This window comes from Zootermopsis nevadensis, unplaced genomic scaffold (genome assembly GCF_977971745.1).
Source record: "Zootermopsis nevadensis isolate Lab colony 2312 unplaced genomic scaffold, Znev_1.0 Znev_ptg000020l, whole genome shotgun sequence".
In the NCBI taxonomy this organism is placed as follows: Eukaryota; Metazoa; Arthropoda; class Insecta; order Blattodea; family Termopsidae; genus Zootermopsis; species Zootermopsis nevadensis.
The window spans coordinates 16660764-16675927 of record NW_028259152.1 but is presented as its reverse complement, the minus strand read 5'-3'; the positions used below and the strand labels follow the sequence as shown (position 1 = coordinate 16675927).

Sequence of the window (15164 nt, the reverse complement as noted above, 5' to 3'; positions counted from 1 at the left end):
TTTTATTTATATCACTAATTAGTGTCCTTCCATTCATATTTAGGTTTTAAGGACCCCAAGTACAGTACGTGCCATGAGCTATTCAACACGTATTACTGTTTGCCTCACCTCATTGGGGGAGACGCCACAGATAATAATCTTATTAAAATTGTAATTTCTGTCACCTTCAAGATTTCTTAATTTCATTCTTCGTTGCATTGGAAACACTAGAGTTGCCTTACAGTAATGTAGTTTCCTTAATCTTTATTGCAACTAAGATATAAAAGTATGGCACTTGTATAGGATTTACCACAGTCGAGGGATATGCCCCCATACTAGACTCAGTCTGTCGTTCGAGCTACATTAAACGTCAACTTCTTGAAACCAGTCTCTAGAATTTTTAAAAACTCTCACGATTAAAGATAATTTTGATTGTTTAATTTTAACCGTCTAATCACAATAAAATATTTTATTAAATATTAAAATATTATTACTACAATTAACATTTAATATATTTTAAATATTTTAAATATTAAATGTTAATTGTAGTAATAATATTTTAATATTTAATAAAATATTTTATTGTGATTAGACGGTTAAAATTAAACAATTATAATCATCACAATATGACGCAACATTATCATCTCATGATAATTTTGATGCTTCAATTTAAGTAGCACACGCTTTAGTAAAGCATTATAAAACGAGGGGGCTGACACAAAATTTATGCTTTCAATATTTTCTAAAAGGTTGATTTAAAAATTTAAGAGCCAGAGAGTCACCCATGACTTACTAGTTTCAACATATCACTGAACTTGAAAATGACAGCTGGTATTTATGGATCTTATAACTCGTCTTGAAAACGCGAGACATTTCCATTTCATTCCAGCACTTTCGAGATTGTCCGGTTCCGTTCGGGAACATTTCCCGACGTTCCTTGTGATTTTAGGCTTCCGGTAACAAGTGCTTAAGACAGACAGTATACAATCCATGTAATTTCAGGTCCATATGCTCGATTCGATTAGCAGGGAACCGAGATCATTTTGTATCTTTATCAGCATAAACTTTGTAGTATTACGTCTTTAACATCTGATTTGTATAATTCGCGATTTGTACTTAGTAAAGTAATTTACAGCAAGTTCAGTTTGGTTAACTTGAAGCTGTAAATGATAGTACACACTTTCTCAGCAGCAGCTGTCAATATTTGTTCTTCTGTCTTGAAATTCCCTGTTGATAAGACTCGTGGTCTTAAGCACACAAGCTCGCCATTGAGAATTTTTTATCTCATGCCAGTTCAAGCCAGTTTATACCTGCCAATGTATTTACCTTGATTTCTTCTTCAAAAACATTGACTTTTCAAAAGGAGTCATAGAATTTTGACTTTGTTTAACAGAAAGTGAATAGAAACGTTCCACAATCTTCAAGAATTATGTCAGGCGGACTGAAATACATTCAGTTGTGCCATTAGTACCTGGGCTCCAGTTCTTTATATGTTCATACTTCCCTGATGATGGATGCAGCAAGGACCTCTGTGAAACATCGGTAAACTTCTACCAGGCTACACGGCCCAACAACCCAGAAGACAGCGATCTTCTGTTATTTAAAAGTAGTCAACAGACACTGAAAATTCCGACAGAATTGATCAAAGAACGAGGTAATATATTACGTTCTGAAATCCACAAGCGTACAAATTTTATCTTAAGTAAGGTAGATTTTCGAGGGCAGTGGACGGAATATATTGTACCTACTTATAAGAAAGTTAATAAAAATGTAGTAATTATAGAGGAATATCAGCGTTTTCGATTAGACACTCGTATTTTATCCAATGTTTACTATACACACACGTGTTTATTATTTATTTATTTAGTGTTCTGTCTGAGGACAGGTCCATATGAACAGGATCCTTCCATCCTTTTCTCTTCTCGGACTGGGACCTGTTCATATACGTTCTTGGCAGATGATCCAGAAGTGGTTTGCCATTGCCTTCTTCTGTGTGTGAATGGAGTAATTGTTGGGATGCCACGGAGGAAAACTCCGTGTTGCCTAGACCACGGCCTTGCCCAACACAAGTTATAAATTCGGGCACCGCCGGGAATCGAACTCGAGACCCCAGGATTACAAGGCCAGCGTTCTAACCGCTAGACCACCTCATCTTATTATTATTTAGTGTTCTGTGTGACGACAGGTCCATATGAACAGGATCCTTCCATCCTTTTCTCGGACTGGGACCTGTTCATATACGTTCTTGGCAGATGATCCAGAAGTGGTTTGCCATTGCCTTCTTCTGTGTGTGAATGGAGTAATTGTTGGGATGCCACGGAGAAACCGGGGAAGCCCCCGGAGGAAAACTCCGTGTTGCCTAGACCAAGGCCTTGCCCAAGACAAGTTATAAATTCGGGCACCTCCGGGAATCGAACCCGAGACCCCCCCAGGATTACAAGGCCAGCGTTCTAACCGCTATACCTCCGTGGCTATACACACACGTGTACATATGCGAAATTACTAGGGATCATCAGAATGTATTTAGATGTAATAGAATGTGTTAGAGAAAAAAAGAAACGAGAATTATTCACAAACTTCAAGAAAACCTAAGATTAATTTAGGAGGGCAGTATATAACATGGTCATTATATTCTCTTTTCCAATTAAACTAGTTAGGCTGAAGAATGCTGTCTTATGATTAGAATGTGTTCAAATTGACATTACAGTAAAGTCCGCACAAGATAGATTCGTCTCTCTGTATTTAATATACATAAATGGTCTTAAACAAGGTGCTGCTTTATCTCCATTGCTTTTTAACTTTGCTTCAGAAACTCGCAAGGTAAAATGGAGATGGGGCTAGAACTGAAGACGTAAATATCAACAAAGAGACAAACAGACACTACCAAGGAAGTCTGTCTGTAAGTAAACAGAGAAAACCAAGTAGGCGACGAGCTCACGTCTCGCCATAGTCCTGCATAACAAAATCATTATATAAAGGCGTGGAAAAGTTAAAATGTTTGCGAGTGATATTAACGCGTCAGAACTGCATTCATGAAGAATTTAAGAGCGGAATAAATTCATGAAATACTTGCTACTAGCAGTTCAGAAACTTACGCCTTTCCGTCTCCTATCTTAAAAAGTGAGACAGAAATATACAAAATTATAATTTTACCTGTTGTTTTGTATGGTCGTAAAACCTGGTCTCTAACGTTAGAAGAGCCTTTCTCAGGGTGAGGCCTATTTAGAAGAATATGACTTAACGAAGAGTTATAGAATTTTTAATCCTTACCAAATATTATATCGATTAAATTAAGGTGGATGAAATGAACGGGACATTTACAGCGCATCTGAGATGTGAAAAACTTGTACAAATTCTTGGTTGGAAAACCTGATACCAATAGGCCACTCGGAAGACTGGGATAATAATATTAAAATGGATGATAGGGAAATAGAGGTTGATCTGGCACAGTACAGGGTCCTGGGTTCTTATAAGCACAGTAATTAACCATCGGATTGCATAACGATGGCGAATTTTTTTGACTAGCTGAACGACCGTCAGCATATCAAGAACATATGAACGGCATGGAGTTACGTAAAACCAAAAGTCTGATTATCGCTGTCAGATGGAAATCTGAACACAATTTTGCACTACGACCATTCTAAAAAAAAATAAAAAAAGTGTGTGTTTTTCGAAACACCGCACATACTTGTCATGGTTCCACTTCCACCACAGAGGTTCGCGAGCAGCCATGCTGGAATTTTTAATATTATTAACGGTATAAAATTAAAATGTAATAACTTTGATCGCCTCAAATGGCGTCCTGTTTTCAACAAGTTTAATAAAAATGTATCAATTAACCCTTCGAAGCCGAAATCCGTCTAAATAATATTTAAGAATTCAGTCCGTACCGCAAAGAAAACACTTCACCGTTATAAACATCAACTTGTTTCTAATCGCTGTGTGCAATGACAATCATACGAAACCCCCCCCCAAAAAAAAAAATACCAAATGCAAAGCTATTGATTATTACAGCAGCTGGTACATATAGTTACCACTGGGATTTCCTAACACGAAAGTAGCTTTACAGAAGTAGAAATAATTTATATGGGCCGTCTGTATTTTTGATCCCAATAACAATTTTATACCATATTTTATTAGGAGTTTTATTAATTTACTTTCATCTTAATTTGATCGATGGAAACCAACAAGAATTCTCGCAAGTCTTTAGAAGAACTCGTTTGTTCGAAATCTATCTAGTACAGTAATACCACGGTTAACACTTAAGATACGTTCCTAGAAAGTGGAGCGCTAAACGAGGTCATTATAGCATTTGTATATATTAGATGGGTGAAAATACAATTAGAACAATAATGAAACCTGTTTAATTATGGTTTAGATGAGGGGCCGGCCTAACTGCCTTAACACTTGCAATTTCACATCAAGATAAATACTTTTCCTTTGCATCATTTGCAAACTTATTTCCCGACATGATTTCCAAAAAAAGTTGTCAGTGGAACCACGGTTCCGGAGAACTTGACGTAAATACGTCTATACGGAAAGGAAGTTTATATATTGGCTTTATTATAAATATTTCCTTTATACATGCTTTACAATTGAGTAAAGTTCGATTAAGACATTGCTTATTTAACTTGAATTAGTTACGCTTAAGATGGGCCTGTGGTAGCTGAATGTAATGTAATGTAAGGTAATGTTATTATTTATTATTATTATTAAGTGTTCTGTCTTACGACAGGTCCATTGCTCTGCCCAAACAGAGCTCTCCAGTTGTCCCTATTCTCTGGAACGAAGGTTATTATTATTTATTATTATTTAGTGTTCTGTCTGACGACAGGTCCATATGAACAGGATCCTTCCATCCTTTTCTCGGACTGGGACCTGTTCATATACGTTCTTGGCAGATGATCCAGAAGTGGTTTGCCATTGCCTTCTTCTGTGTGTGAATGGAGTAATTGTTGGGATGCCACGGAGGAAAACTCCGTGTTGCCTAGACCACGGCCTTGCCCAACACAAGTTATAAATTCGGGAATCGAACCCGAGACCCCAGGATTACAAGGCCAGCGTTCTAACCGCTAGACCACCTCATCTTATTATTATTTAGTGTTCTGTCTGACGACAGGTCCATATGAACAGGATCCTTCCATCCTTTTCTCGGACTGGGACCTGTTCATATACGTTCTTGGCAGATGATCCAGAAGTGGTTTGCCATTGCCTTCTTCTGTGTGTGAATGGAGTAATTGTTGGGATGCCACGGAGGAAAACTCCGTGTTGCCTAGACCACGGCCTTGCCCAAAACAAGTTATAAATTCGGGCACCGCCGAGAATCGAACCCGAGACCCCAGGATTACAAGGCCAGCGTTCTAACCGCTAGACCACCGTGGCTTTGGAACGAAGGTAATGTAATGAAATGTAACGTTCCCTAGGTAACAACAATTCCGAGTAAACACGACGCTCCCTAGGTACACTTTTTTGCCGAATAACCCTTCCTTATAGACGTATTTACGTCAAAAACATTAGAAAATATCCACCAAAATGTACACATTAGCTGACCACGTACATGTACAGTATTCCGTACGAAGAGCACGGAATGACTAATTGGCTACCCAAATAAGTGTTAGCAATGGCAGTAGCTCATGGGAGTTGCCAATGAGCGCTAAACTTCGTTCTGTGGGAATACGTGAGGATGAACAGAATTTTTAAACTTGCGTCGTGCGAACCACAACGCTGTTCACTTGTTTTAACTACGAACAATGAAATGGAAATTGATCCCAGCCGATGTAGCGCTCTGTCGTATCACTCCGCCAGAGTTATTCAACCTTGGATGACATAACGTTGCAATGGGGAATCTATTCTAGGAAGTGATGACTTGATACACCATCCGGTATCATGTCCATAACACAAGCCGGAAGGCGGATGTAGCCGATCGTAAAGATACAGCGCCACGAGAGAAATTTGAACCACTCTGCTCTATTTTTTTTTATTAGGGATTTTACAAGGGAAGACATGTTTCTGATACCACGTCCATCTGCCTTTGTGTTGCTCCATCTTGATTTATTCTGAATTAATCTTTTGAGAGAACTGCTACTTATTTCTTAATCTTTACAGGACTGTCCAAACCCGCAAAGTCTCAGATGATCTGTTTTTGTTTTTATAACGTAGTATGCGTGTGGGAAAACTCACTAGTACCAAATTGGTGGATTCCGAAAACTGAAACGTATTTTTCGTAAGTATTCAGTTTATTCGCCTCTTAGAACCGAACCGGCCCCTGGTGTCTATAAAAGCTGACCTTGCTGGCTCCGCGGGGGGGGGGGGGGGTGTTATAGCTCCTACTCATTCTTAACCTCGACACTAGGTGGGGGTGAGTGGTCAGCGTTAACCTCGGAAATGGACCCCGATACCCACTGGATAGGAGGCAGAGCCAAAGAATACACAAAACAATAATTCTACCTGTTGTTTTGTATGGGTGTGAAACATGGTCTCTCACTCAGAGGGAAGAACACAGATTGCAGGTGTTTGAGGAGGATATTTGGGCCTCGGAGAGAAGACGATGGGGCCTGGAGAAAACTGCATAATGATGAACCTCCCCCAGTATTGTCAGGGCGATTAAGTCGAGAAGAATGAGATGGGCTGGGCATGTAGCGCGCATGGATGGGACAAGAGGTGTTCACCGGGTACAGGTCGGGAAGCCTGAGGGGAAGAGACCTCTGGGGAGACCTAGACGTAGATGGGAGGATAATCTCAGGCGGGATCTACGGGAGATAGGAGTTGAAGGAGACTGGATTTTGTTGGCCCAGGACAGGGTTCGGTGGAGGGCTTTGGTTAATTCGGTGATGAACCTTCGGGTTCTGTAAGCCATCTGGTTGGTTGGGTCCACTATTTGGGAAGCTTGAGGGGAAGAGACCTCTGGGGAGACCTAGACGTAGATGGGAGGATAATCTCAGGCGGGATCTATGGGAGATAGGAGTTGAAGGAGACTGGATTTTGTTGGCCCAGGACAGGGTCCGGTGGAGGGCTTTGGTTAATTCGGTAATGAACTTTCGAGTTCGGTAAGCAATCTAGTTAATTAGTTATTATTATTAAAACTACAGAGTACATCTGTCGTTATTGGCAACCTGTGGTCCGAGAATCGAATCTAGGATTCCTTTGACTTCAGAATTAAACATTCAAACATAAAAATGGCCAGCCCTAATAAATTCTCCAGTGAAAATGCCTAAGGACGATGTTTATGTCAGGGCTGTACAGCACGAGTTATGGACTACAAAAAAACTGGCAACAGAATCATATTAGTATCTGTGTGGAAGAAAGTTTAACCGAGGCTAGAGTTCGTTTAACCTCCCTCCTCCCCCTCGATTTAACGCAACATAAATAAACAAATGAGTGAAAAGGTCGGGGTGGGTTTTGCCACGGATAAAGCTACTGGGAACGCGGCCAACATCCTTTCCGTCGTGAGGAAGACCAAAGACGTCCCGAAATAGCCAGAGGGCTCTGGAATTTTGGCTGGCAACTCACTGGGGGGACTCCAGAAATACGCGCACGACTAAGCGGAGAATTGCACAACATTCGCCAAGTTTAAAAACGGCACAGTTCTTATTTAAATTTATTTTTATTTCGGTATCTGTTTTTGTTCCAAATTATTTGCCGTCAAAACGTAACCAATGATTAAGAACGAAAACAAACATGACTGCGGTTAAAGTGACCTCAGTATAGTGTTTATCAAACATAACCTACAATGCATAAAGCGATCAATATGGATCAGTTGTAAATGCTTCAATGCATACACAGCGGCTTATTTGGCACTTATAAGACATTAAACAACAGAATAATGACATGCGTGACGTCACATCCTTTCGCTTCTAACCTGCACTTAGTAAGAAAAAATATCTTGCAGTGCATTGACTTCCACTTATCAGGACAGTCGTCTAAGTGACCCTTTTTTTTCATTCTTCAGGAAGTGTTTTACGGCGACACACGGAAGTTTGCTTGATATGTTCAATATGTGTTCAACCGCTTAAGAAACAAACATTTCAGCTGTTCGTTTCACTAAGAACCCACGAGAAGATCGGATTCTTCTGCCAGTACATTTTTTTACGGTACTGAATAGATATCCAGTGTTCTACTATCAAATAATAGTCAGTCACCTAAGACTGTGAACTGGATTCAACTGGCTCAGGATAGGGGATTCTTATAAACACGGAAATAAACATTCGGTTACCATCAAAGTCACGCGTTTCATGAACAGCTCAGCAAATATCAGCTTCTCATTCGATCTGTTTCCGGGACTTAGCTATGCGAACGCTTTATGTGTTGTTGTTGTTATTATTTATGATTGTGGTGCTGAGGGTATCCGTGTTAGAATGAAAGAGAAGTGGTTAATGTGTCCATTCAATCACCACTGCTGAATAAATAGGTTTAACATTTTCATAAAAGACCTTGAAATTCATTGTATTATGATTAATATATAGGTCTTGTTCAGGCTTTCACTTCAATTGCTATAACCACGACGTAACCTCTGTTACTAAAGCTTACTTCTGTTCGAGATAAATATGGTGAAAATTTAGTCCAAAACTGTCACACTAATGCATGGTCCATGTTCTTGAATCATGATAGAGTAATACCTCGTCTATTAGCTTCAAATGTTCCAACAAATACAATATTTAGGATGAAGATGGCTGTCTTCTGTACTTCTGCATTTTATAGTCTGGTGAAAATTTTGTTATTAAGCTAACCTAATAAGAGGTCTCAGTTCTTATGTTGGTAACACCAATGAAGTCCTAGGTCTTTCTTGAAGTGAGCAGTTGGCAATACTTATGTTATGGTTTCGAACACCCACATCTCAAGTATCCCATTCCGCTAACTAGCTTACCCCCAGTACACTTTGAAGAACCATACTAAGGTAGCAAGTCGGATTCTAGCGTTCTAGACTATAGAAAATGAATAGAATACATTATGAAGCAGTTAATACGATTCACGACACAAAGCAGCCAATGAAAAGTCAGTGCGACGTTGCTAACTTGCTCGGTTAACAGTCAAACGGCTACGTAAATCTAGCACATGAAATGAACATAGACAAACATAACCTACCTTTCTGTCTTCTTTTGAAACAAGCGAGCAGCTACAGGAAACTCGCCACATGCTTCGATAGTTGGAGAAATTAGTCTGTCTCATTCACTTTCACACGCATACTTTTGAATGAAACCACTTTCGAACCTGACAGACAACACAGTGCTTCATAAATACCACCACCAGTTGGTGTGGAGCTCCAAAAATTAACTTTGTATCAATCCAAACGCACTGACGCGATCTTTGCAATACGAGAATACCAACTCTAACCTCAAATTCTCCACAGCGCCACTAGTAACAGTGACAAGGAAACTCTCCATTCGACAGTTGAAGGCCGATAAACCGAAACACAGGCCCGTTCTTTAGGCTACAGAGAGCGTCTGTAGTTGATAACACGAATCTTAGGTCAGCGAGAGTGTGGGACCCGGGGCGTTTTCGACGAAACTCTTTGTGCGTTGTGATACGAGGCACGAACAACACAAAGCACGTTCTTAAACCTGGTTTTCTAAAGGAAGACACTAAATATCGTTTTACCCAACTTGAATACTGTGGCTTTTAAGTAGTTAGACAAGAAACGTGACAGAGAATCAGGAACTGGGGCTCGAAACACGGGGTTTGCTCTAGCAAATTAAAAAAAATATGTTTATTTTTCTGATTCATGATTACTTTGTCCGAACGGAAGTCCATATTTACATTATGACCCTCAAAGCGAGTAGTCGTAATTCAGAATGTACTAAACGAAATACAGTAGAATTCCGGTTTAATTGGGCCAGAGTGTTCTTGTCCCCGATTAACAGGAATCGACTGTACCTGTCTGGTTTGTCCACTGAAAGTGACCACGCCTGTAACGTTAGTAACTGTGAATCCTATAACAATTAAGGTCATGGCAGATGGAAATGTATGTTACGCTCTACACAAAGATATCGTAATAACTCAAGACATGACTACCAACTTCAATTACGAAATACGATCCATATCAATAGCAGGATATACTACTACTTTAATAATAATAATTTTACGTGTTATTATGTGATAAGACTGGGAAAATTGTAAATCTATTCGTTATAAGTAACAGTTTCACTGGAAAACAAATAAGTCATAACACGCTCAGAAAATTATTATGTACACATTGGGAAAAAAAATTATAGTAAATGAGGAGACGTCCAACTTAGAACCCGAAAGATTGACTATGAAGCCTGCTTAGTTTTCAAAACCTCGACCCGGAGACCGGTTATTCTGATGACAGATCTTGTGTACTTTTCTGCAGTTCCTGGAAGTAATCCTGTGCCCAAATTTCGTACGTCACAAATAGGCATCAGTTACTTTCATGTGAATCAGCCGATCTAAAACTCTTGTAAATACCTTCTTCTCCTCCTCGAAAGGAAAGGACCACGTTTAAATGCATGGACGATTTTAATACGAAAACGTGAAGACACGAGTTGATAAATCCAGACGTAAATAAGATGATAACACTAACGAAGCAATATGTAAACATGCAGACTGGATTCATCTGCCAAGTGAAATAACTGAGAGTCTAAGACCATGTTGAACTTTGGGTTAGATAAATTGTGGTAATTTTATGATTAGCTAAGCGACTGGCAGTTTCTCAAGGACTATACTCCAAGGCGTTACCCAATCTAAGGCTGTGGATCGTACATGAACACAGTTTAACAAAAACGTAGTGACATAATTTTGTTTATTTTCCCGCAACGTCACAGACGTTTCGGTCTTATTTCCCTATGATAATTCTTATCGATGTTATCCAACTGCCTTTCAAAAAAATTTGTGTGTCCTCCACTCGAGCTACATGTCCAAACCATCCTTAGTTCCGCCATGCCTTGTTTGTAAACACAATTTCATATCTAAGGGAGGTTTCGGTGTATAAAAAGAACCTTCAGCCCTTCGCGAACCCACCGAGGGTCTCCCCAGCCCTCATTCGGGTCTTAACTCCGATGCTGGAAACCCCTAGTACAAGCAGCCTTCTGGTGCCATGTTTGGTAAGGCTTCATACGATTCGTGTTGGGGCAGCTAGCATAACAGATCGATCGAAGTTAACACAACACAACACTGGGATTTCCGAAGCATGCGGACTGCGCATTGAACACGAGCCGCTCTTTGAACCCGGGGAATCCCCACCCGACTCTCCCCCCTTCCCATCCTCCGAGCGCCCACTGAAACCTGGGAATGTGACATGTAACTTCGTAGTTGTGTTAATTCCACGAATAAATTCACGACCGTAATCCACTCATCAACTTGGAATTATTTTATAGAAATACACCCCAAGTCCATCGACTAGCAGTAACAACATTTATTCAGTCATTTCGGCTACAAATATTAAGTCGACTTAACTAAAATCCTCTGTTCAGAATTCGAGGGCCTTGGATCACCTGAACAAACATGACGTTAAACAGCTGGTAGAGGGTAATGACTAGTCTGTAGAGGCCCTGGGATGGGACAACCCCAACCCAAGACGAGGCATACTTCAGAATGCCTTAATGACACATATTATGGGGAATGACAAGAAATATTAATGATTCATTCATTGTAACAGCTGGTACATTACGTGTGCCAAGACGAACATATTCTCAAACTTTTGTTTTTCTCACGTTAACAACAAAGCACCTGAAAATGAAATCTGAAATGAACATGATTCAAAACCCATTAACGTTTTAAAAAAAAATATTTTTTTTTTTTTTGGGGGGGGTTACTTTACTTCTGTTCTCACATACGAAAATGTCTACCAACAGTGCATTAAACTTTGATTCTGCTATCAATAAGACTTTTTTTTGTGGATAAAATATATAAAAATATATAAAGTCGGTTTGACAAAGAATAATGCCTTATGGAATTATGGGAAATTGTCATCGAAGAACGACGTAATAAATGCAAATATATTTTCACCGCATTTTATTCAATGCAAGTTTCTTTGTTACTAAAATAATGTTACATATATTTATTTACAAATCAACCCTAGAAACAAGAGATTGTTAAACATGACAACTGCTGGATATTCACATACTTTACACGTACCTGAATAATAGCTAAATACTTCTTTATTAGAAACACAGTGTGTTAAACAATGTTCTTCATATATCTGCTCACGTAGATAAACGGATATTTATTTATTTTTTTTTAAAAAAAACATAAATAATTGGTGCAAGCTTTTCTAATTTGCCAAATTCAACAACAAAAAATTAATAAGGCAGTGACTGAACTTGACTAAGATTCCCGAGAACACTGTTTAACTCTGGTCGTAATCTCCGCGTGAAACTTACATCTTATTTAAAAGGCACATTAAGCGACAGTATATTTAATCAGAACTCTTAATAAATAACAATAATTGATTTATATCGTCAGCTTGAGAGAACACCTCAGCATCGTGTCCTACTTATTAATTAGCACAGGTACATACAGTTTCAGACGTTTAACCTAACATATTTCATACTTCCTAGCCATTTTTTATATTCAAACTGCACCATTATAATAAATACAGAGCACACAGAAATAAATCTGTACGACATAACACAAAAAAACACCAATTCAGAAAAGGAAATTGTAGAAATAAGAATCCAAAGATGTTGTGGCGACAACCTTTCTGGTATAATTATCATCAAACAGAATTGTGGAGCCTATTAAGGATCGCTCAGTGCACCATCGAAGGCAAAACTGTCTTCCGAGCCATTCAACGTAATAATTATTTTAATCGTAACACTTGAAAACGTCTGATTTCTTTTTCTAAACATATTACACGAGCATAAATTGCGTGAAATTTAAAGGTTATCGCCAATTCTGCCTTCATTTTTTCACACACGTAGTCGAAAGAGGCAAATATATTTACAGAAAGTGAATACATCAAAGCTTCCTTCGTCATTTGTGAAAGTTTAAAACCAGATGCGTCCAACAACATTTTCGACGTAGATCGACGCGTATGGCAGTGAACGTGTTAACAGCGAAACGTACTGAATATCTCACGCGAGTTCATTCTTATATTCGAGATAGATCTGATGAATAATAATTACTTTAAGAATCTGTTGATTCTTTCGCTGATCCTTCAAAATGACTAATAAACGCTTAGGAACAGTGTCCATCATGTTCCGGGTTACCTACCAGCATTTACGACGATAAGCCAAGTACCTTTAGAATTTATCTAAAGAATAAATGACGATGAATCATTGCTCCAGCTTTTTAAAGAGTCTGATATTATCAATTTCACATCATAATTCAATATCTTAGCTTTTAGATCAATATTTTCATTTTTATTTTTGGGATAAAGTTTTGTAGACTTCTGCATTTGCCTACATAACGAGCTTCCAGCTTAATTTTCACCCTAGATATTTACGTGACAAAAGTACGTGCACGAATCAACGCAGGTACAAAGCAGCTGAGGTTATAGAACGATACGAACAGGACTCACTGCGCCTGCGCGTTCGAGCCTGACGTCATCCACAGGTGCACAATCTTACAAAGGCCGTTCCTTTCTGTGTCAGTCGTACGATAGCACAGTTCGAATAACCAAATTTTTTTTTTAACTTTAAACCCAAATAAGGGTGGTTAAGAACTGTTATTAAAAACTTATATATTTTTTTAACAAAAAAGAAAAGTTGCAGAATTTTTTTGTTCAACAAAGTAAAATGATGAGAGAAATTGGCTAACAAGACTTAAGAAACACTTCAAAGTGTTTTAAGAGAGTAAAGTAATGAAATTTGCCATCTCGAAAGATTCGGTACCATCAGCTGTAGGAACTCACTGGAATCACATCCAGAAATTTGCGTGTGAAGTCGAAACAGAATCGTCAGGACGATCCTGGTTGCTTACCTTGCGACTCGAGTCTCTCTCTCTCTTGTTGACCAATTTCCCCGCTCGACAACCTTGGAATTACGCGAAGTTAAAAGAGGAAAGGAGGGAGGAGGTCGAGGCAAAAGGCTTTTGGAGGTCACAAAATTATCAATGACATCAGAACCAACTCAGCCCTGCCTATCCAACTGCACAAGAATTATACATTTTTCATGCCTTGCACAAATCATCACGTATCTATGTCGCCGTCTCATTCATTTCGATGCGCTGATCGCGTTATTTTAAGCTCTGATGTCGATCGGCTCTCCGTTGAGTCTGTGACTGCTAAAATAATTGTCAGATGAAATCCCGTACATCTGTCGGTGAAAAAAAAAGACACGTCAGTTCCTCATAATCCGAAAATCGAGACTCGCGGATTTTATACGTATTTTATTTTTTCCATATACAGGATGAGTCAGAAGTATGTTTACAAACTTCGCGTGCGTGTTCCAGGATCAAAAATATTATTTCGAAAATGAAACATTTGCGACTCCATGTTCGTGAGAACATTCTCTTTTATTATTTTTGGTCCTGGAACACGTACGCGAAGTTTATAAACATACTTCTGAATCAACCTGTATATATAGAGTTCAACAACGAAAATGTGTATGACATTTTGGTTTAATTTAAACAAGTCCAGTGCTGTTAAGGGACTTAAAATCTACTCTGAAAAAAAAAATAATATTTTTAATCTTAAATCATACCGACCTCTTTAATGTCAGTACTAAATCACGAGTCTGAACACCGCTGGTGGCACTGAACGAGGACCGATGCTCGCGGGTAACACGAAATGATCCCCTTTACAAACTCAAATACGGAAATTATAAAAATTATACGCGCTAAAACATGGAGGTTTGTGATTTGTGTTCACGTGATTAACGTGGCTACCGTGAGGTACGTCTTTCAAAAGTCAAATATATAAATTATTGACTGGTTCGTGGCACGACACACACTATACAGTTCTTCTGACACAGTTGGACGAGTTCCAACGACAGAACAGTTTCTCCTTCGTGATTCCACAACGAAAAAAAAAACCTCACAGGGATTAACGTCCAGATCTGTTCACAAACATGGCATCGGGATACTAACCAAGATTCATAGAAATGTCCAAGTGACCATGACCTCCAAAAAACATCGTGAGTCGAACAGGAAACCATTTTTAACTAACTACGGCAAAGTAAGCGGGCACCATTTGGAATAATTTACGATTCTACCGAAGAATAATCAGATATGGCGACCATACTTCGATTTTCGCTGTTGAAACTGTCAAGTGGAACTTTTTCCGTGATCAA

At 38.9% G+C, this 15164-nt stretch overlaps 2 protein-coding genes across 6 annotated transcripts in view; both read right to left on the bottom strand.

The window, feature by feature from the left end:
• Window positions 1-9359, bottom strand: part of LOC110829701 (uncharacterized) — a 133327-nt gene extending 123968 nt beyond the window's left edge. Inside the window, exons 1-2 of the mRNA XM_087351959.1 lie at window positions 9272-9359; window positions 9061-9139 (exon numbers count right to left, since the gene is read on the bottom strand). Of these exons, the coding sequence (XP_087208085.1) occupies window positions 9061-9139; window positions 9272-9359 (167 nt within the window). The remainder of the gene's footprint in view (window positions 1-9060; window positions 9140-9271) is intronic.
• Window positions 9360-11931: 2572 nt separating this feature from the next.
• Window positions 11932-15164, bottom strand: part of cact (NF-kappa-B inhibitor cactus) — an 82363-nt gene continuing 79130 nt past the window's right edge. For all 5 annotated transcript variants that reach the window (XM_087352006.1, XM_022063670.2, XM_087352007.1 and 2 more), the window contains exon 7: window positions 11932-14189. In XM_087352006.1, the coding sequence (XP_087208132.1) occupies window positions 14115-14189 (75 nt within the window). In that variant the 3' untranslated portion in view covers window positions 11932-14114. The remainder of the gene's footprint in view (window positions 14190-15164) is intronic.